At 43.9% G+C, this 20,626-nt stretch overlaps 1 protein-coding gene across 1 annotated transcript in view; it reads right to left on the reverse strand.

Annotated features, from left to right (window-relative positions):
- LOC147124777 (uncharacterized) overlaps positions 1-20,586 on the reverse strand; it is a 42,227-nt gene extending 21,641 nt beyond the window's left edge. Inside the window, exons 1-5 of the mRNA XM_085984424.1 lie at positions 20,581-20,586; positions 19,668-19,789; positions 13,897-13,990; positions 9,252-9,383; positions 7,780-7,929 (exon numbers count right to left, since the gene is read on the reverse strand). Of these exons, the coding sequence (XP_085840550.1) occupies positions 7,780-7,929; positions 9,252-9,383; positions 13,897-13,990; positions 19,668-19,789; positions 20,581-20,586 (504 nt within the window). The remainder of the gene's footprint in view (positions 1-7,779; positions 7,930-9,251; positions 9,384-13,896; positions 13,991-19,667; positions 19,790-20,580) is intronic.
- Positions 20,587-20,626: the final 40 nt, after the last annotated feature.

Here is a 20,626-nt window from a genome sequence, read left to right on the forward strand (position 1 = left end):
GCAGATCTCTCCAACCACCTCCCTTCTGAAGCGCAGCCTCTTTACACAAAGTGCCGCAGACATGGTGACATAGGACACCTGCTGCCGGTATTGCCTGGGTGCGTAAGGCCTACGTTGGCGACGCCTGATGGCCCTTCTGTGTCTACGCATGGCTGCCCGTCTCTCACAGCGTCTGCGAGCCCTCCGCACATAATGCTGCAACTCAAAAAAACAACAGAAAATGCTGGAAAAACTCAGCAGGTCAGGCAACATCCGTGGAGAGAAATTTGAGTTGACGTTTCGGGTTTGACCCTTCTTCAAAACTGGAGAGAAAAGGAACTAGATCGAAGGCAGGGCTGCGATCGGACAAAAGAATAAAAGAACCAAAAGAAGTAAAAGAGATTAGAAGCTAGACGAGATGGTAATATGCTGGGATTAGGTGTAAAGTGTACTGGCAGGGCAAAAGATAGCTGCCAGGTGTGAGAGAGAAACAAAAGGAAAGGGGGGTGGGGGGAGGAAAGGAGTGGAAAAATATAAGTAAAAATGAAATAGGGGCCGAGGTTATGATCTGAAATTGTTGAACTCGATATTGAGACCGGAAGGCTGCAGAGTGCCTAATCGGAAGATGAGGCACCGATTAGGCACTCTGCAGCCTTCCGGTCTCAATATCGAGTTCAACAATTTCAGATCATAACCTCGGCCCCTATTTCATTTTTACTTATATTTTTCCACTCCTTTCCTCCCCCCCCTTTCCTTTTGTTTCTCTCTCACACCTGGCAGCTATCTTTTGCCCTGCCAGTACACTTTACACCTAATCCCAGCATATTACCATCTCGTCTAGCTTCTAATCTCTTTGACTTCTTTTGGTTCTTTTATTCTTTTGTCCGATCGCAGCCCTGCCTTCGATCTAGTTCCTTTTCTCTCCAGTTTTGAAGAAGGGTCAAACCCGAAACGTCAACTCAAATTTCTCTCCACGGATGTTGCCTGACCTGCTGAGTTTTTCCAGCATTTTCTGTTGTTATTTCGGATTTCCAACATCTGCAGTATTTTGCTATCATGCTGCAACTCAATGTTGGCCCCCCATGCAGCCCCCATAATCAAGGTCGCAACAGTGAAATCAGCAAGAGTCAAATGTCAAAGCACTGGCCAGAAGCCAGAAAGACCTCTCCTATCTTGTCCCAAATCTGGAATCTCTGTCCCTTGGTCTCTGTGTAGAAATCCAAAGCAGTGAAGTCATTGCAGCAAAATGGCTGGGCTTTATAGGTCAGTGGAGGTGCCCTTTAATTTGCGCTCCCCGAGGCCCACAGGGCCTCTGCAACGTTCCATTTTACAATTCCTAATAGCGCCACGCCCACATTGGGCGGGCGCCACTCAATTTCCGGGTTGGGGCGCTAAAACAGCGTTGCGCGAGGATATGACGTCATAAGCTGCGCGCGCACCCGAGCGGGCGCTAACACTTTGCGCCGGCGCTAAATCTCAAATGAATTTGGGCGTCGGCACAGATCGGTCTGCATTCCGGCGCTAAGGCTTTATCGACGGAAATATAGCCCTTTTTTGGCGTTAGCGCCTGGCGCAGCCAACTGAATTTCTAGGCCCTTATCTTTCCACTCCTACAATGTCACCACCAGAGACCCCAAGGATCCATCCTTGGCCCCATTCTCTTCATCATTTACACACTGCCCCTTGGCAATCTACTTTGTAGACATAGAGGTCAGATTCAACATGGATACTGATGACACCCAAATTTACCTCTCCACTACTTCTCTCGACCATTCCACTGCCTCTGTGCTGTCAAATTGCTTGTTTAACATGCATTCTTAGATCAGCTATAATTTCCTCCAGCTAAACAGTGGTAAGACCAAAGCCATCTTCTTTGGTCCCCAGTACAAACGCCTTATCCTCGCCACCAACTCCAACCCATCCCTGACCACCGTCTAAGGCTGAAACAGACGGCTCACAATCTTGGACTCCTGTTTGACCCCCAAGCTGAGCTTCCGACCCCATATCCTCTCCATCAAAGACCACCTTATTCCACTTCTGTAACATTACTCGCTTCTGCCCTTACCTCACCCCATCTACTGCTGAAACCCTCGTACTTGCCTTTGTCACCTACAGTCTCAATTACTCCAGTGTTCTCCTGGCTGATCTTCCATCCTCCATAAACGTCAGTTCATCAGAAACTCTCCTATCCTGCGCCAAGTCTCGCTCGCCAATCATCCATCTAGCTGACTTACATTGGTTCCAGGTCATCCAATGTCTCAAATTTAAAATTCTCATATTTGTGTTTAAATCCCTCCAAAACCTTGTCGCTCCCTAAACCTATAACCTCCTCCAGCACTACAACCACCCCTCTGTCACTCTGACTTTGGCCTCTTGGGCATCCTCCCCTCCCTTTGTCCACCATTAGTGTTAGTGATTCAGCTGCCTAGGCGGCACTCTCTGGAAATCCCTCCCTCAAACCCTCTGCTTTTCCACTTCCTTCTCTTCCTTTAAGACCCTCCTTAAAGCCCACCACTTTGACCATGTTTTTGTTCCCAATCCTCCCAATATCTCCTTCTTTGGCTCTGCATCCATTATTCCCTTACGCCCCTGTAAAGCACTTTGGATATTTTTCTATGTTTAAAGGCACTATATAAATTCAAGTTATTGTTGTTAATCATGCCTGGTGCACGCCCATTTTATGCAAATGTGCGAAACCCAGAAATATAGGCAGATTCAACACTGGTCAAGGCCACTGGAGTAGAGAGGCCACAGGAAATGGCGAGGTCGAGGGGGTAACTATGAATATGGATTGGAGAGTTTATATGGAGGGAGAGGTTTAGGGAGGACTTAAAGGCAATACATTGAGGGGGAAGAGGGCAAGGGGATCTGAGATAGCGACTGAAATGCCAAAGATGAGGGGTAGCTTAGTGCAGAGGCTGAGGGAAGAAAAGAAGGTTATCTCAGGGAGAAAGTCTGGGTAGGGGGCAATGGACAACAAGAATTTTAAAGAGGAAGTGGGAGATGTGGAACAAGTGGAGGTGCTCACAAGAAGGAGAAGGTGCCAGAGAAGTAGTGGAAGAAACCAAGGTGTGAGTTAGTAATAAGGACTACAATGCCACTGCAGCAGTTTGGGGAGGGAAGGTAGTAGAACATATAGCTAGACGGGGGAGGCTTTAGTAAGGGGCAAGGTATGACCATCTGTGAGCCTGATTTGAGTCAAATCCAGTTAATACAATCATCCACAATAAGCTCGTGATCAGAGAATATTGTCACTCTCTTACTTGACGCTTTGCCTTTGTGTAGCTGTTTCTCTCGCGCTTTCTTATCTGCTTCTCTCCCCATAACTCTTCTTTTTGTTGTCTCTCTCTGGACCTGAAATTCCAAAGAGATTTTACCAGTTTCCTGCTGTAACCTTGGCAGGAGACATGGAATCCCCAGAAAAATTGTATAACTGGCAGTTTACAGCTGTTTCCCTGGGGGGGTTATGCTGGTTTTTCATTGGAATTATGATGGGAGATTGAGAGAATCCCCTGGAATTTCAGAGCATCTGTCCTTTTCTTTCAAGTGAGTGATGTGGTGGCGAAAGGTGCCATCAAGAGCTGATGGCTGCATTTTATGGGTGGAGGTTATGGGGAAAATGTGCGTCTTCCTTCTTGTCCCCTACCAAATTACTCATGCTACCCCACCCCTCAAGTCCCCTATCCCTCCACCTTCACACTCCCCTTCCACTTCCTTTCATTTCCTCACTCCCAACGCTATCCTTACCTCTTTTCTTTTGAACTACCTGTTTAACCCCTGTGTCCTGCCCTACCCATTGCTCCACTGTCACTTGCATCATCCTTACACTCTAACTACTCCCTCTCTACTCTTACTCACTCCCCCCAAGGCTGGGTGGAGAGGCCAGAGCACCATTCAGCCTCATCTACTTTACTTCCACCCAATCACCCATCTGTTTCCTTCAAAGATGTTTCATTTGCTTCCAAAATAATCAAAGTAGAATGAGGAAACAAACTGCCTATCTGCCTCTTTCTCTCCCCCTCTGTCTCATTGGTGTTAGAAATTAGAATCGCTGTCTCACACGTACAAGTCATTAGCATTGATCTTTTCTAACTGACAAAAAAACACAGGTAACATAATATCAGTTGGCTTGACAATTCAACTAGTGTTTATTGGAAACAAGTAACATTAAATGAAGAAAGACACAACACTATTATTCCGATATCATTAGAGCCCAATTCTGTGTAATGTTCTCCAGCGCATTAAAAAAAATTAGTTCACGGGATGTGGACGTCGCTGGCAAGGCCAGCATTTATTGCCCATCCCTAACTGCCCCTGAGAAGGTGGGGGTGAGCCGCCTTCTTGAACCGCTGCAGTCCATAAGGTGAAGGTACTCCCACAGTGCTGTTAGGGAGTTCCAGAATTTTGACCAGACGACGATGAAGGAATGACGATATATTTCCAGGTCAGGATGGTGTGTGATTTGGAGGGGAACTTGGAAGATGGTGGTGTTCCCATGTGCCTGCTGTCCTCCTCCTTGTACCATTCGGCAATGGTAATGCCGTTGAATGTCAAGGGACGGTGGTTGGACTCTCCCTTGTTGGAGACAGTAATTGCCTGGCACATGTGTGGCGCGAATGTTACTTGCCACTTATCAGCCCAATCCTGAATGTTATCCAGGTCTTGCTGCATGCGGGCAGGGACTGCTTCATTATCTGAGGAGCTGTAAACAGAACACTGAGCAATCATCAGCGAACATCCCCATTTCTGACCTCATGATGGAGGGAAGGTCACTGAAGAAACAGCTGAAGATGGTTGGGCCTAGGACACTGCCCTGAGGAACTCCTGCAGCCATGTCCTGGGGCTGAGATGATTGGTCTTCAACAACCACAACCATCTTCCTTTGTGCTAGGTATGACTCCAGCCAGTGAAGCGTTTTCTCCCCGATTCCCATTGACTTCAATTTTACTAGGGCTCCTTAATGCCACACTTGGTCAAATGCTGCCTAGATGTCAAGCGCAGTCACTTTCACCTCACCTCTGGAATTCAGCTATTTTGTCCATGTTTGGACCAAGGCTGCAATGAAGTCTGGAGCAGAGTCGTCCTGGCAGAACCCAAACTGAGCATCGGTGAGTAAGTTATTGGTGAGTAAGTGCCACTTGATAGCACTGTCGACATTTTCCATCACCTTGCTGATGATTGAGAGTAGATTGATGGGGCAGTAATTGGCTGGATTGGAGTTGTCCTGCTTTTTGAGGACAGGACATACCTGGGCAGTTTTCCACATTGTCGGGTAGATGCCAGTGTTGTAGCTGTACTAGAACTGCTTGGCTAGAGTTGTGGCTAGTTCTGGACCACAAGTCTTCAGCACGACAGCCGGGATGCTTTCAGGGTCCATAGCCTTTGCTGTATCCAGTGCGCTCAGCCATTTCTTGATATCACGTGGAGTGAATCGAATTGGCTGAAGACTGGCTTATGTGATGGTGGGGACCGCAGGAGGAGGCTGAGATGGATCATCCACTCGGCACTTCTGACTAAAGATGGTTGCAAACACTTCAGCCTTGGGTTTTGCACTTGCGTGCTGGGCTCCGCCATCATTAAGGATCGGGATGGTTCATGGAGTCTCCTCCTCCCGTTAGTTGATTAATTGTCCACAACCATTCATGATTGGATGTGGCAGGACTGCAGAGCTTTGATCTGATCCGTTGGTTGTGGGATCGCTTAGCTCTGTCTATAGCATGCTGCTTCCGCTGTTTAGCATGTATATAGTCCTGTGCTGTAGCTTCCCCAGGTTGGCACCCCATTCTTAGGTACGCCTGGTGCTGTTCCTGGCATGCTCTTCTGCACTCCTCATTGAACCAGGGTTGGTCCCCTGGCTTGATGGTAATTGTGGGGTGAGGGATATGCTGAGCCAAGAAGTTACAGATTGTGGTGGAATACAATTCTGCTACTACTGATGGCCCACAGCGCCTCATGGATGCCCCACAGCGTCTCATAGATGCCCAGTTTTGAGCTGCTAGATCTGTTCTGAATCTATCTCATTTAGCACAGTGGTAGTGCTATACAACACAATGGAGGGTGTCCTCAGTGTGAAGACGGGCCTTCATCTCCACAAGGACTGGTGCGGTGGTCACTGCTACCAATACTGTCCTGGACAGATGCATCTGTGACAGGTAGATTGGTGAGGACAAGGTCAAGTAGGTTCTCCCGTCGTGTTGGTTCTCTCACCACCTGCCGCAGTCTGAGTCTGGCAGCTATGTCCTTCAGGACTTGGCCAGCTCGGTCAGTAGTGGTGCTACCAAGCCACTCGTGGTGATGAACATTGAAGTCCCCCACCTAGAGTACATTCTGTGCCTTTGCTACCCTTAGTGTTTCTTCCAAGTAGTATTCAACATGGAGGAGTACTGATTCATCAGCTGAGGGAGGGCAGTAGGTGGAAATCAGCAGGACGTTTCGTTGCCCATGCTTGATCTGAAGCCATGAGATTTCACATGGTCCGGAGTCAATGTTGAAAATTCCCAGGGCCACTCCCTCCCAACTGTATACCACTGTGCCGCCACCTCTGGTGCCTGTGGGACAGGACATACCCAGGGATGGTGATGGAAGACTCTGCGACGTTGGCTGAAAGGTATGATTCTGTGAGTATGACTATGTCAGGCTGCTGCTTGACTAGTCTGTGGGACAGCTCTCCCAATTTTGGCACAAGTCCCCAGATGTTAGTGAGGACATTGCGGAGCCAACTGGGCTGGGTGTGCCTTTGTTATGACTTGTTCAGTGCCGGGTGGTCTGTCTGATTTTATTCATATTATTGTTTTTCGTAGCAGTTTGTTACAACTGCGTGGCTTGCTAGGCCATTTCAGAGGGCAGTTAAGAGTCAACCACATTGCTGTGGGTCCGGAGTCACATATAGGCCATACCAGGTAAGGACAGCAGATTTCCTTCCCGAAAGGACATTAGTGAACCAGATGGGTTTTTACAACAATCCGATAGTTTCATGGTCACCATTACTGATACTAGCTTTTTATTCCCGATTTATTTAATTACCTTAATTTAAATTCCCCAGCTTCGTACGTCTCTGGATCATTTGTCCAGGCCTCTGGATTACTAGTCCAGTAACAAAACCACTATGCTACCGTTCAGCCAGCAGAGAGAGGAGACTTCCTTCATATTAGTCTCCGCTGGATTTGAATCTAGATCTCCGAGCTGAAATCATAGTGGCCTTAATTGCTGCCTTATCCATTTCTCCTGAATGGTCATCCTTAATGTTCTACAGCTATACTGAAATTTGTTTAGTAGGTTGTCTCTGTTGTGTCCGTGTATAATGAGACACAGACTGCGGAGAACGGTACAACAGGTGTTTACTCAACGTGGCTCACAGTGGAACTGATCTGTACAGATTACTACTCAGTGCTATATACAGGTGTGGTCACTGCCGGTACTGCAGTATACATGAGCTGTAAAAGATAGTTCCCCCCCTTAAAGGTATATACATTACAGGCTACATTTGTATTCGGATCACAGGAGCACCTATCTGAAATTGGGTCAACGCAGAGTGAATGTATAGTGAGAAAGATAGGGGACACCTTTAAAATAAACTTGTTTTACAATTTACAGTATTACTGTTTTTTCAATGCTCTATTACTGCAGGAGAACGGACTTCTGTAAGTGGATTGAAATGTGCTGAGGGAATGGGTCACGCTCTAACAGATGTCCAGTAACATAACCACTATGCTACCATACCCGCATCTTTCACTGTATCTGTAACTGGCCTTTAACCTTAGTATATTACTAAATTTATTCAAATCTAAATAAATGCCTGACCTTCAGAACTTTTCCTGGCACCTCAGGAAGGACATCCTGCAGTTCATTAAAAGTTGCTGACAGCAGCCATAACATTGACGGAGCTTTTTTCAACATTAATTGCGCGACCAGTGAATTTAAACTGGGGAAATCAAGTAGCTGTTTCTCGTCCTATGTTAACAGAAATGCATGTCGTATATATAAAGTCAATCAAATTGTTAGCACATATAATTTACATTGCAAACACTAATATGCAAAATCACAAGATAACACTTGTAGAAACTATCTTGTGATTCATCAGCTAGCATGACCCATACATGTGTGGAGTACAATTAACTGCTGAAGTCTGACAATGTAATTCTTCTTGAGGAATTCACCTTATTGAGCTCCTTTATTGACTAAAATAGAGATTTCATTTTGATCATATAAGAGATAACACTCCCTTATTAAAAGAATTATTTCCTACCTTTCCCCAACTGGGACTTTGCATATCCTGCACTGTCCATGACTAAGAGCGAGTGACAACCCACCACCAGGGATCTGCCAATGTTGCTCTGAAACTGGCAGTATGCAAGAACGGTCATTCCCCCAATGATCGTCACTCAATCCCTGTGAACAAGAAGCCCCCCTCCACTTGAGTATTCCACAGAATTCAAATTGAGATTAGGAATAAGGTTGAAGTAATGGAGAGGGTTGATGAGGGTAGTGTGGTTGCTGTTGTGTATATGGACTTTGAAAAGAATTTTGATGAAGTACCACATAATAGACTTGTTAGCAAAATTGAAGCCCATGGGATTAAAGGGGCAGTGGCAGCGTGGATACAACATTGGCGAAGAGACAGAAAGCAGAGATGGGTGATACATGTCTTTATCCTCTTGGAGCTTGTATAGGATGAATAACAGCAAGAACAACGTTACAGATGGAAGTCCCATTCTGCTGCTCTTCCATTATCCTGAACAAGTTCCTGAGAGTTCTAGGCTGTTATAAATCTGCATCACTGACAGACAAATATATTGAAGCACAGAGCTCCCCCCTCCCCACAATGTGTTTGGAAGGAGTGTGTATATTCTATTAATTTTTCCCCCTAACAATTTACACGAGTTGTTCAAAATGAGCTCAATGTTTGATACATTTGTGTTTCTTTATCTTCTTGGATTTTTTTTCGTTTCTTTCACCTAAATGCAATATTATAGGTTCTTCTGTCTGTGTGAAAAGATCCACAGGGAGCAAATAATGTAAATATCTCTCTTCCTGTTGATAGTTAAATTTAATATTGGCATAAATTGCGGGTTGGTCGATTTTCAGGTGAGCAATGAGCTTACTGCCGCATTAGCAAGAGGGAGCAAGCAGCTACTCTCCACTGGGTGTCCAGAGTGGTTAACACTCCTGTGGATATTTAATGTAAATCTCAGGTGGATCAGTAACGACTGCCCTCTAGACGTCAACAATAAAATTACAGATAATACTCCTCAATTGTAACATAAAATACAGACCTCAGTTGGAAGAGTGGAAAGCCAAGACCTGTCAAGCCATGTGAATGGATCCCGATTGCTTGAAATCAAAGTGAAATCTGCTATTTGGCGAATCACCTGGGTTGTCTCTACAATTCCTGGTGCAATTACAACCTAAAAGTATGGCGAGAACAAAATTGCTAGAATTATAACGGTAAACTGTATTAAGCATGTTAAGGTCTGCTTTTACAAAGCAAACGGTGAACATCACTCGCAGATTTTGGAATAAATCTTGTTCCTGCAGGTCGACATAATCATCTAGATTTACAAGTTAGATATTAAATATTATACCTGTAATAATTTATGTTAGTGAATAAACTGATTCCAACAACATGGGAATTCACAATGAAATCTTACTGAACATTTTCTGTTGAACAAGTGAAGGAAGGTTGTCTGTATTATAAACTCACTCATTCATATTGTTATTACCTCTAATTAGGGCATGATTTGGTTGGGCAAAGATTGATGAAAATTACAGTAGAGTTGCAGAGGAATTGGTTAAAACCATTGACAATTGCAGAGGGATATTCTTCTTGCAGTCCCAGTTAGTTGCTCTCTTCACCCGCGCTTAATTTTAATCACTGGCATGTTTTAAAGTATGAAGGCAATTTCCAACTAGTGTAAGATGCCCTAGTTGTGTATACATACATACACAGGGTTAGGATTTGGTTTAATCTCATACGATTAAAATTTTTGGTTTCTTTTTACTGAATAAAATGGTTAGAAGTTGTTCGTTCCCAGGATGCTTTAGGGTTTGATTTGTCAGGGTACAATTTAGCTGACACTGTGGTTTAGGTGTTTGCTGAAATGAAAGGATGTATAAGATTCGTGTCTCTTGACTTGCTTACATGGCCACATTGTAAAATGAGTTAGCCAAGGCAGTTTTGAGATAAGGAGTGGAACAATGGAAGAACAGGATGAAAACAAGTCGGCATCTGTTGTTTTAAAGGAAATACATCCTTACTGGGGATCTTGTTCACAACACCACTTGTCATGCCATAATTAATCATCACTGACAGTGTTCGTGAGAAACAGATTATGCAGATCCTAAGCTTTTCTTAACAAGTTGTAGAGAGAGTCAGGATTGGAAAGGAACAACAAGGTTGCGTCTCTACCCGGGAAAAAAACACGCAGTAGGTAGTATTGTTTATTTCTCTAGTATATCTACTACTAAAAGATATTGTGCATATCTGGACTTGGTTGAATATAAATAAACGGAGAAATTGCAAACCATATTTTGGGGTCAGAATCAAACTGCTTACACTAGTTACTGCAAGAGCTGGTCATACCATTGGCAAGTACCCTCAAATTAACATTTGCATTAAAGTGCCAGTAAGCTGAGTGGAGCGGAGCGGAGCACATGTTGCGTTTGTAAGACCAGCTGGTTACTGTAGCAGCTGCTCTTACATTTGACACACGCTCTGTTTATTGGTAATTTAATTCACACACTAAATTTAAGCAATGCCAATGAGCTGAGCACGCCGACTGTATGAGAAACTGTTAAAAATATAAAAATTGCAATGCTGTAAAATGTTAATGCTTGCAAAGCTAAACCTCTGCAAAGAGGGGTACCGGAAAATGAGCTATTAAGTGCAATACTTTCAGGGCCTTTCAATGAATAGACAAATCCTTGGTGTGAAGTTTTCAGTCACAAGGTACATCACTGAAGTGCCCAATTATGTCAAAAACCTAAACATGACAAAGCTACAGGCTGCATAGGAAAATGGCAAAGTAGTATTAATGGGCATATAATTGGCAAGTGAAGTTCAACACAGATAAATGGGAGGTATTACATTTTGGTAGGAAGAATAAGGAGGTCACTTATCACTTGGAGGGTGCAAGTCTAGGTGGGGTAGAGGAACAAAGGGATCTCGGAGTACAAATATACAAATCACTAAAAGTTGTGACACAGGTTAGCAAGACCATAAAAAAGCAAGCCAAGCACTAGGGTTTATTTCTAGGAGGTATAGAATTGAAAAGTAGGGAAGTTATGCTAAACTTGTATCGAACCTTGGTTAGACCACACTTAGAGTACTGCGTACAGTTCTGGTCGCCATATTATAAAAAGGATATAGAGGCACTGAAGAGGGAGCAGAGAAGATTTAAAAGGATGATACCAGAAATGAGAGGGTATACATATCAGGAAAGGATGAACAGGCTGGGTCTCTTCTCTTGAAAAAAGGCTGAGGGGTGAACTAATAGAGGTCTTTAAAATTATGATAGTTTTGATAGAGTGGATAGAGAGAGAATGTTTCCACTTGTGGGGAAGAGCATAACTAGAGGCCATCAATATAAGATAGTCACCAAGAAATCCAATAGGGAATTCAGAAAAAACTTCTTTACCCAAAGAGTGGTGAGAATGTGGAACTCGCTACCACAGGGAGTGGTTGAAACGAATAGTATAGATGCATTTAAGGGGAGGCTAGACAAGCATATGAGGGAAAAGGGAATAGAGGGTTACGCTGATAGATTTAGATGAGGAAAGACGGGAGGAGGCTCGTGTGGAGCATAAACACCGGCATGGACTGGTTGGGCCGAATGGCCTGTTTCTGTGCCCAATGTAATCCTATGTAATGTATTCTCTGTCTTCTCTCCTCTTTTTCCTATCTTTTTCACTCTGACTCTCTCCCTTTCTTCTGTATTTATCTCATTCTTCACACCAACCTGTTCAATTTGCAAATGTTTTCTGTTGCTTTCTCTCACTGGAGGGCTTATAGGCTTAATAGAAAGCTTTTTTTAAATTATTGTTGGGCTGGTCCTCACTCTCCAGTAAGAGAAATACTGTAAATTACTGGCACAGTGCTTACATATGCTGATTGCAATCCAAGATAAAGCGACTGTAATCATCCAAGTGAGACTTCTGCTGATGGTAGGAAAGTTAGTAACCTCAAATACTTCACATAATAGCCTGTTAAACATTCTTGTCAGGTAAAGGCAAAAGATAGGAAAATTAATTGCCTTTCACGCATCGTAGCACAGGAGAACGTTTCCATCAATATGGTGAGGGGGAAAGTTGAAAATATAACAGATGTAGAAAAGAGCTGCTTGCAAAACTGTAATTGGTTGACCGGATAGAGAAGTAGGCATAAGCTTTCCACCCCCTTCCCCCGATTGGGGTGCCTCTCTGCCAGAGTGGAGCAGGGCAGAACTTCCATCTGGCTTCTAGATGCTCCCCTGAGCTAGCCGTGTTACTGGGTCTGGGTCAATAGCATATTGGAGACGAGCTCCCTGGACTCTGATGGAGAGTCGTGCCAGTACAGGGGCAGACCTTGTTGCAGTGGGAACAAGAGTTGGCTGGCCTGCTGCCCGTTAACAAAAAAAAATTATCTTCAAAAGTTTTGTTTTACCTGATGCTGAGTGCACTGGCACATGCCCCTCTTTTAAGTTTTGCCTGGTGCCACTACCCTGACCTCTTAACTCTGCATGCCAGCATCTAAAAGGCAGCCCTGGTGTCCAACATTCATAGAATGCAAATGGAGAGAAACACGGTAGAGGCTGTGTTTCCCTCCTTTGCATTACAAATAGAAATCACCACTGCCTGATGCTTCCATCAGGTGTGGATGTGTTTAGTTTCTCTCTCTTCGCCCTTCTCTAAGTGTCAACCTACTATTTCTCAGTGGAGGGTCAGGCAGAAGCCTTGCTTCATGTTGTGTGAAAATGCTACTCTTGAGCCAGTAGCAAAGAGTGGAGTAAAAATAACCTGGGTTGACAAATTTTTCCCTCTTTCCTGTAGAGTGGCTGGTCTTTACTTCATTCCTATCCCTGATGGAAACTCAAAAAAGCTCCCCAGATAACCCAGTGTTAAGGAAGCCTCTAAGCCAAACAGACTAAAAAGCCCCAGGTTCAATTCCTGGTCTCTGCTGAATTAGCTGATCGCAGCCAATATAGCAACTGAGATTCTATAAAAAGAAAGATTTGCATTTTCAGAGAAGGGTAGCAAATGAGAAATGGAGAATCACAAGTGTCACCTGCATCTTATCACCTTGTGGTACAGTCGATTGTGCATCAATGCACAGCGTTATCCACCCTAATTCCATGGGGGTTCTACCATTCGTCCGCTGTAACTTAATTCGAAAAGCTGCAGAATCCCCGGAAAAAATGGGTGTTAACGCCAGTTATGCCATTTTTCTGGTGTTTCCGTGGCTCTTCTGCCAAAGTTGTGGCAGACGAACGGGAGAACCTTTGCGGAAATTTATCTTAAAATAATAGATGCTTTGCACAGCAACAAAAGTAAGTAAAATTCTTAAGCTACCTCAATGAAACAATATAGACACAAGCTTGAGGTATGCTTACAGATGTGAACAAGTTGTTACAAATTAATTGCAGGATCTATCTTAGAAAAGGAACTTCCCAATTCCATCAAGGGCATTTCCTTAAAGGAAAAGGTAAGTGTATATTTCAATGTTAACTCTGTTTCTCTCTCCACAGATGCTCCCTGACCTGCTGAGCATTTCCAGCATTTTCTGTTTTTATTGCATTATGTATTTAGGGTTTCTTACTTGATGTAGTCCTACCATTTGGACACTTAGCACTTTGCATAGTAAACACTTCTACAGTTTTTTTGAATTTTACTAGAGAAAAAATAATTTCACTGACTTAACAGATTCATCGTTATCTATATTTGTACCTTGACTTCAGTTTCCTCTGATTTCAGCACAAATGGTACTAAAGCTGCATAGATCAAGGCAAGATTGTGAAAAACTCTCCCGTTAAAACAGTACCTGAAAGGAAACAGCAGGACAGGAGAAATGATTCCAAAAATTAAAATCAAATAACTTGTACGGATCATTTCATGAGGCTCTGCTACCAGCACGGAATCTCGCTTGTGGCAAGAGCAGGTCGGACATAGGGCTTCTGCCCCATGCGCGTTTCTGTGCTGGCAGCTTGACCGTATGAATTTATTGTCCAAAGTTTTCACCTGATCAAGAGTAAAATCAATGTTTAGTTGTTTTCTTATGTGTACCCTGTACAGGTAATGAAGATATAGAAATACACGTGTGCTCTGATGAAGTACATTTTCAGTGCCATGAGAAAGGAACAGGTGAGATGAGGTGAGCATTTTGTAGCTTCAGCCTCTTGAGTTCCTCTTTGATGGAACATGTTGCAAAATAGTCATTCAGCAGAAGCATAACCATCAAAGACAGAATAAATGTTTTCCTGCAGCTTATATAAATTATGACATTTTGTTCCTAATTTTAAACAATTTATTGCTTTATTCAACTTCCAGTTTAAGTCTACCAGCGCCATACATAGTTCCTCAGCCAAGGGAGAAGACCAAATCATACATTTCTACCAATATTGCAAAGAATGTGACAAAATGCAAGAAGACATCAATAAACTTGTAGAATGGACGTTTAATTGGCAAATGAATTTCAATCTGATAAGTGTGAGGTGGTGTATTTTGGTAGGAAGAATAAGGAGTCCACATACTGCTTGCATAATAAGAGTCTAAATTGGGTAGAGGAGCAAAGGGATCTAGGGGTACAGATACACAAATCACGAAAAAGTAGCGACGCATGTTAATAAGGCCATTAAAAAAAGCAAACCAAGCACAGGGGTTCATTACTAAAGGGGTAGAATTGAAAAGCAGGGAAGTCATGTTAAATCCGTAGAGAACCTTGGTTAGACCACACTTGGGAGTACTGTAAACAGTTCTGGTCTCCATATTATAAAAAGGATATTGAGGCATTGCAGAAGGTGCAAAAAAGATTCACAGGATGATACCCGAACTGAGAGGATATAACTATCAGGAAAGACTGAAAAGAGAAGGCTGAGGGGTGACGTGATAGAGGTTTTTAAGATAATGAAAGGGTTTGATAGGGGAGATATAGAGTAGTTTTTTTCCACTTGTGGGAGAGACCAAAACTGGATACCATAAATAGTCACTAATAAATTCAATAGAGAATTCAGGAGAAACTTCTTTATGCAGAGTGATTAGAATGTGAAATGCGCTTCTACATGGAGTAGTGGAGGCAAATAGCATAGATGCATTTAAGGGGAAGCTAGATAAACACGAGTGAGAAAGAAATAGAAGGATATGCTAGTAGAGTTAGATGAAGAAGGTGGGAGGAGGCTTGTGTGGAGAATAAACACCGGAATAGACTAGTTGGGCCGAATTGCCTGTTTCTGTGCTGTAGAGTCAGGGGGAAAACTCTCCGCTGGCTGGAGTCATACCTAGCACAAAGGAAGATGGTTGTGGTTGTTGGAGGTTAATCATCACAGCCCCAGGACATCGCTGCAGGAGTTCCTCAGGGCAGTGTCCTAGGCCCAACAATCTTCAGCTGCTTTATCAATGACCTTCCCTCCATCATAAGGTCAGAAGTGGGGATGTTTGGTGATGATTGCACAGTGTTGCAACTGAAGGTGTTGATAAACACATTGGAGTATGATATTGTTGCTATCACGGAGACATGGTTGAGGGAGGGGCAAGACTGGCAGCTCAATATTCCGGGGTACAGAATCTTCAGGCGAGACAGAGGGGGAGGTATAAGAGGAGGGGGTGTCGCCATATTAATTAAGGAGTCAATTACTGCAGTAAGGAGGGATGATATATTAGCAGGTTCCTCTAATGAGGCCATATGGGTGGAGCTTAAAAACAAAAAGGGGGCAAGCACTTTGCTGGGAGTGTACTATAGGCCTCCAAACAGTCAGGGGGAGATAGAGGAACAGATATGTAGGCAAATCTCAGAGAAATGTGCAAATAATAAGGTAATAATAATGGGGGATTTCAACTTCCCCAATATTAACTGGGATAGTCAGAGTGTGAAAGGCTCAGAGGGTGTAGAATTCTTAAAGTGCATCCAGGAGAGCTTTTTGAGCCAGCATGTAGAAAGTCCTACAAGAGAGGGGGCGGTACTGGACCTAATTCTAGGGAATGTGGCCGGCCAAGTGGAAGAAGTGCTAGTAGGTGAGCACTTTGGTGACAGTGACCATAATATGGTGAGATTTAAGGTGGTCATGGAAAAGGACAGGGATGGGCTGGAAATAAAGGTTCTAAATTGGGGGAAGGCCGATTTTAATAGGATAAGGCAGGATCTGGCCAAAATGGACTGGGATCAGCTACTTGTAGGAAAATCCACATCGGAGCAATGGGAGGCTTTCAGAAGGGAGATTGAGATCATACAATGGCAACATGTTCCCGTAAAGGTCAAGGGTGGTTCCAAAAACCACAGGGAACCTTGGATGTCAGGGGATATACGAGAATGGATTAGGAAAAAAAGGAGGGCTTTTGGCAGATACAAAAGGCTAAAGATGGAGGAAGCCCTAGGGGAGTACAAAAAGTGCAGGGGGATACTTAAAAAAGAAATTAGGAGATCAAGGAGGGGCCATGAAATAACACTGGCGAGCAAAATAAAGGAAAATCCTAAGATGTTTTATAAGTATATTAAGGGTAAGAGGATAACTAGGGAAAAAATAGGGCCCATTAGGGACAAAAGTGGCAATCTGTGTGTGGAGCCGGAAGATGTAGGAGGGGTTCTAAATGAATTTTTTGCATCTGTTTTCACTATGGAGAAGGACGATGTAGACATAGAAATAGGGCGGGGGGACTGTGATATGCTCGAACATATTAACATCGAGAGGGAGGAGGTATTGGCGGTTTTAGCAGGCCTAAAAATGGATAAATCCCCAGGCCCGGACGAAATGTATCCCAGGCTGCTGTGTGAGGCAAAGGAAGAGATTGCGGGGGCTCTAACACATATATTCAGAACCTCTCTGGCCACAGGGGATGTGCCAGAAGACTGGAGAACCGCTAATGTAGTACCATTATTCAAGAAGGGGAGTAGGGAAAAACCGGGGAACTACAGGCCAGTGAGCCTAACATCAGTGGTAGGTAAATTATTGGAAAAAATTCTGAGGGACAAAATTAGTCTCCACTTGGAGAGGCAGGGATTAATCAGGGATAGTCAACATGGCTTTGTCAAGGGAAGAATATGTCTGACTAATTTGATTGAATTTTTTGAGGGGGTGACTAGGTGTGTGGATGAGGGTAACGCAGTGGATGTGGTATACATGGATTTCAGTAAGGCCTTCGATAAAGTCCCGCACAGGAGACTGGTCAAGAAGGTAAGAGCCCATGGAATCCAGGGTGCCTTGGCACATTGGATACAAAACTGGCTTAGTGGCAGAAGGCAGAGGGTGATGGTCGAAGGTTGTTTTTGTGACTGGAAGCCTGTGGCCAGTGGGGTACCACAGGGATCGGTGCTGGGTCCCTTGCTGTTTGTGGTCTACATTAATGACTTGGATATGAATGTAAAAGGTATGATCAGTAAGTTCGCGGATGATACAAAAATTGGTAGGGTGGTAAATAGCGAGGAGGGTAGTCTCAGTCTGCAGGACGATATAGATGGGTTGGTCAGATGGGCGGAACAGTGGCAAATGGAATTTAACCCGGAAAAGTGCGAGGTGATGCACTTTGGGGGGACTAACAAGGCAAGGGAATACACAATGAATGGTAAGACCCTAGGCAAGACGGAGGGTCAGAGGGATCTGGGTGTGCAAGTACACAGATCCCTGAAGGCGGCAGAACAGGTGGATAAGGTGGTAAAAAAGGCATATGGGATACTTGCCTTCATTAGCCGAGGCATTGAATATAAGAGCAAGGAGGTTATGATGGAGCTGTATAAAACACTGGTTAGGCCACAGCTGGAATACTGTGTGCAGTTCTGGTCGCCACACTACAGGAAGGATGTGATCGCTTTGGAGAGGGTGCAGAGGAGATTCACCAGGATGTTACCAGGGCTGGAGCGCTTCAGCTATGAAGAGAGACTGGGCAGATTGGGTTTGTTTTCCTTGGAGCAGAGGAGGCTGAGGGGGGACATGATTGAGGTGTACAAAATTATGAGGGGCATAGATAGGATGGATACTAAGGAGCTTTTTCCCTTAGTAGAAGGGTCAATAACAAGGGGGCATAGATTCAAGGTAAAGGGCGGGAGGTTGAGAAAGAACTTTTTCACCCAGAGGGTGGTTGGAGTCTGGAACTCACTGCCTGAAAGGGTTGTGGAGGCAGGAACCCTCACAACATTTAAGAAGCATTTGGAGGAGTACTTGAAATGCCATAGCATACAAGGCTACGGACCAAATTCTGGAATATGGGATTAGATTAGACAGGGCTTGATGGCCGGCGCGGACACGATGGGCCGAAGGGCCTCTATCCGTGCTGTATAACTCTATGACTCTATGTTCAGTTCCATTCACAACTCCTCAGAAAATGAAGCAGTCCATGCCCGCATGCAGTAAGACCTGGACGGCTTTCAGGCTTGGGCTGATAAGTGGCAAGTAACATTCGCGCCACACAAGTGCCAGGCAATGACTATCTCCAACAAGTGAGAGCCTAACCACCGTCCCTTGATTCAACGGCATTACCATCGCCGAATCCCCACCATTAACATCCTGGGGGGTCACCGTTGACCAGAAACTTAACTGGACCAGCCACATAAATACTGTGGCAACAACAGCAGGTCAGAGGCTAGGTATTCTGCGGCGAGTGTCTCACCTCCTGACTCCCCAAAGCCTTTCCACCATCTACAAGGCACAAGTCAGGAGTGTGATAGAATACTCTACACTTGCCTGGATAAGTGCAGCTCCAACAACACTCAAGAAGCTCGACACCATCTAGGACAAAGCAGCCCACTTGATTGGCACCCCATCCACCACCTTCAACATTCACTCCCTCCACTACCGATGCACTGTGGGTGCAGTGTGTACCATCTACAAGATGCACCGCAGCAACTCGCCAAGGCTTCTTCGGCAGCACCTCCCAAACCCGCGACCTCTACCACCTAGAAGGACAATGGCAGCAGGCGTATGGGAACACCATCACCTGCACGTTCCCCTCCAAGTTACACACCATCCTTACTTGGAAATATATCGCCGTTCCTTCATCGTCGCTGGGTCAAAATCCTGGAACTTTCTCTCTAACAGCACTGTAGGACTACCTTCACCACAAGGACTGCAGAGGTTCAAGAAGGTGGCTCACCACCACCTTTTCAAGGGCAATTAGGGATGGGCAATAAATGCTGGCCTTGCCAGTGACGCACACATCTTGGAACAAATAAAAAAATAGTCGATGTAATATTGCTGTTGAAATGGGCAATGGGAGATGTGCAAAAGTGATCCAGTAAACTTACCCTCTCTTCTTATGGTAAAGTGTTTAGCCTCTGATATGGGAAGCTGTGAGAGTGAACTTAAGTCATACATTTTGATCATGGTCAAGCAGTTTGGAGCACTATCATGCTGTAAAAATGTACAATCTTGCTATTTTCAGAACTAAATGGAAACAAATGCCAAACCTAAAACTGAAACAAGTGTTTATGTCACTGATTTTAAGAATATCTATAGTGCATGTGGAAAACAAATGAAGAATGATCAACTGGTGTTAAAATGTAATGTTCTACTTACTGTGAGCTTAGGTTTAGTTTTGGATAGAAAATGAGCCAGCAACAGCTGTACTGTAGTGCCAGTATTGTTAGTCTTCGAATAATAAAATTCGATGCTTTTTCAGTATTCAGCTCCTCAATATCCTAATAAATGTAAGCAGTTAATACTCCTGTAGCATTATTATTTTAATGCTAAGTGGCTAATACATTTTATTTACCTTGCACGACTTACTGTGCCTCCTAACTTAGTGTTGTCTGCAAACTTGGATATGCAACTCTTCCTGCCAGTCAGAGTACGTTCCCGTTATCCCTACTCTGTTTCATGCCCCCTAACAAATTACCAACCCATGTCAGAAAGCTACCTTTGATTCCGTGCACTTTTATTTTTGTATCTCTTGTATGGAACTTTATCAAATGCCTTCTGGAAGTCCATATAGACAACATCCATAGACACTCATCTAGATTAGTCAAACCCTTCATCCTTCAGCGCATACTTGTTCAAATGTTCAGTCACTCTGTCCCTGATGATAAATTCTGGTAATTTTCCCACAACTGACAAAAACTGACAGGTCTGTAGCTTCCTGTTTTCTCCCTCTCTTCTTTCTTAAACAATGGAGTGACATTTGCAATTTTCTGAGGGCACAATTTTCGAATCTAGAAAGCTTTGGCAAATTATGACTAACACATCTGCAATTTCCCAACCTGTTTCTTTTAATACCCTAGGGTGGAAAGCATCAGGTCATGGAGATTTGTCTATCTTAAGTCCCATTATTTTCTCCATTATCATTAAAAAAATTATACTAAATCCAGTAAATTCCTCCCTTTGACTTATTTTTAGGTTCCCTTGTACTGCTGGTATTTTGTCCTCTTCCTTTACTGTGAAAAGTATTACTTTAACAAGTCTGCCATTTCCTTATTATCCATTATAGTATCACCTTCATGTCTTTAATGGGCCCACATTCCTCTTTATCACTCTCTTTC

The sequence above is a fragment of the Somniosus microcephalus genome, chromosome 1 (genome assembly GCF_052327205.1).
Source record: "Somniosus microcephalus isolate GS21.2 chromosome 1, FLI_Smic_1.0, whole genome shotgun sequence".
Taxonomy (NCBI): domain Eukaryota; kingdom Metazoa; phylum Chordata; class Chondrichthyes; order Squaliformes; family Somniosidae; genus Somniosus; species Somniosus microcephalus.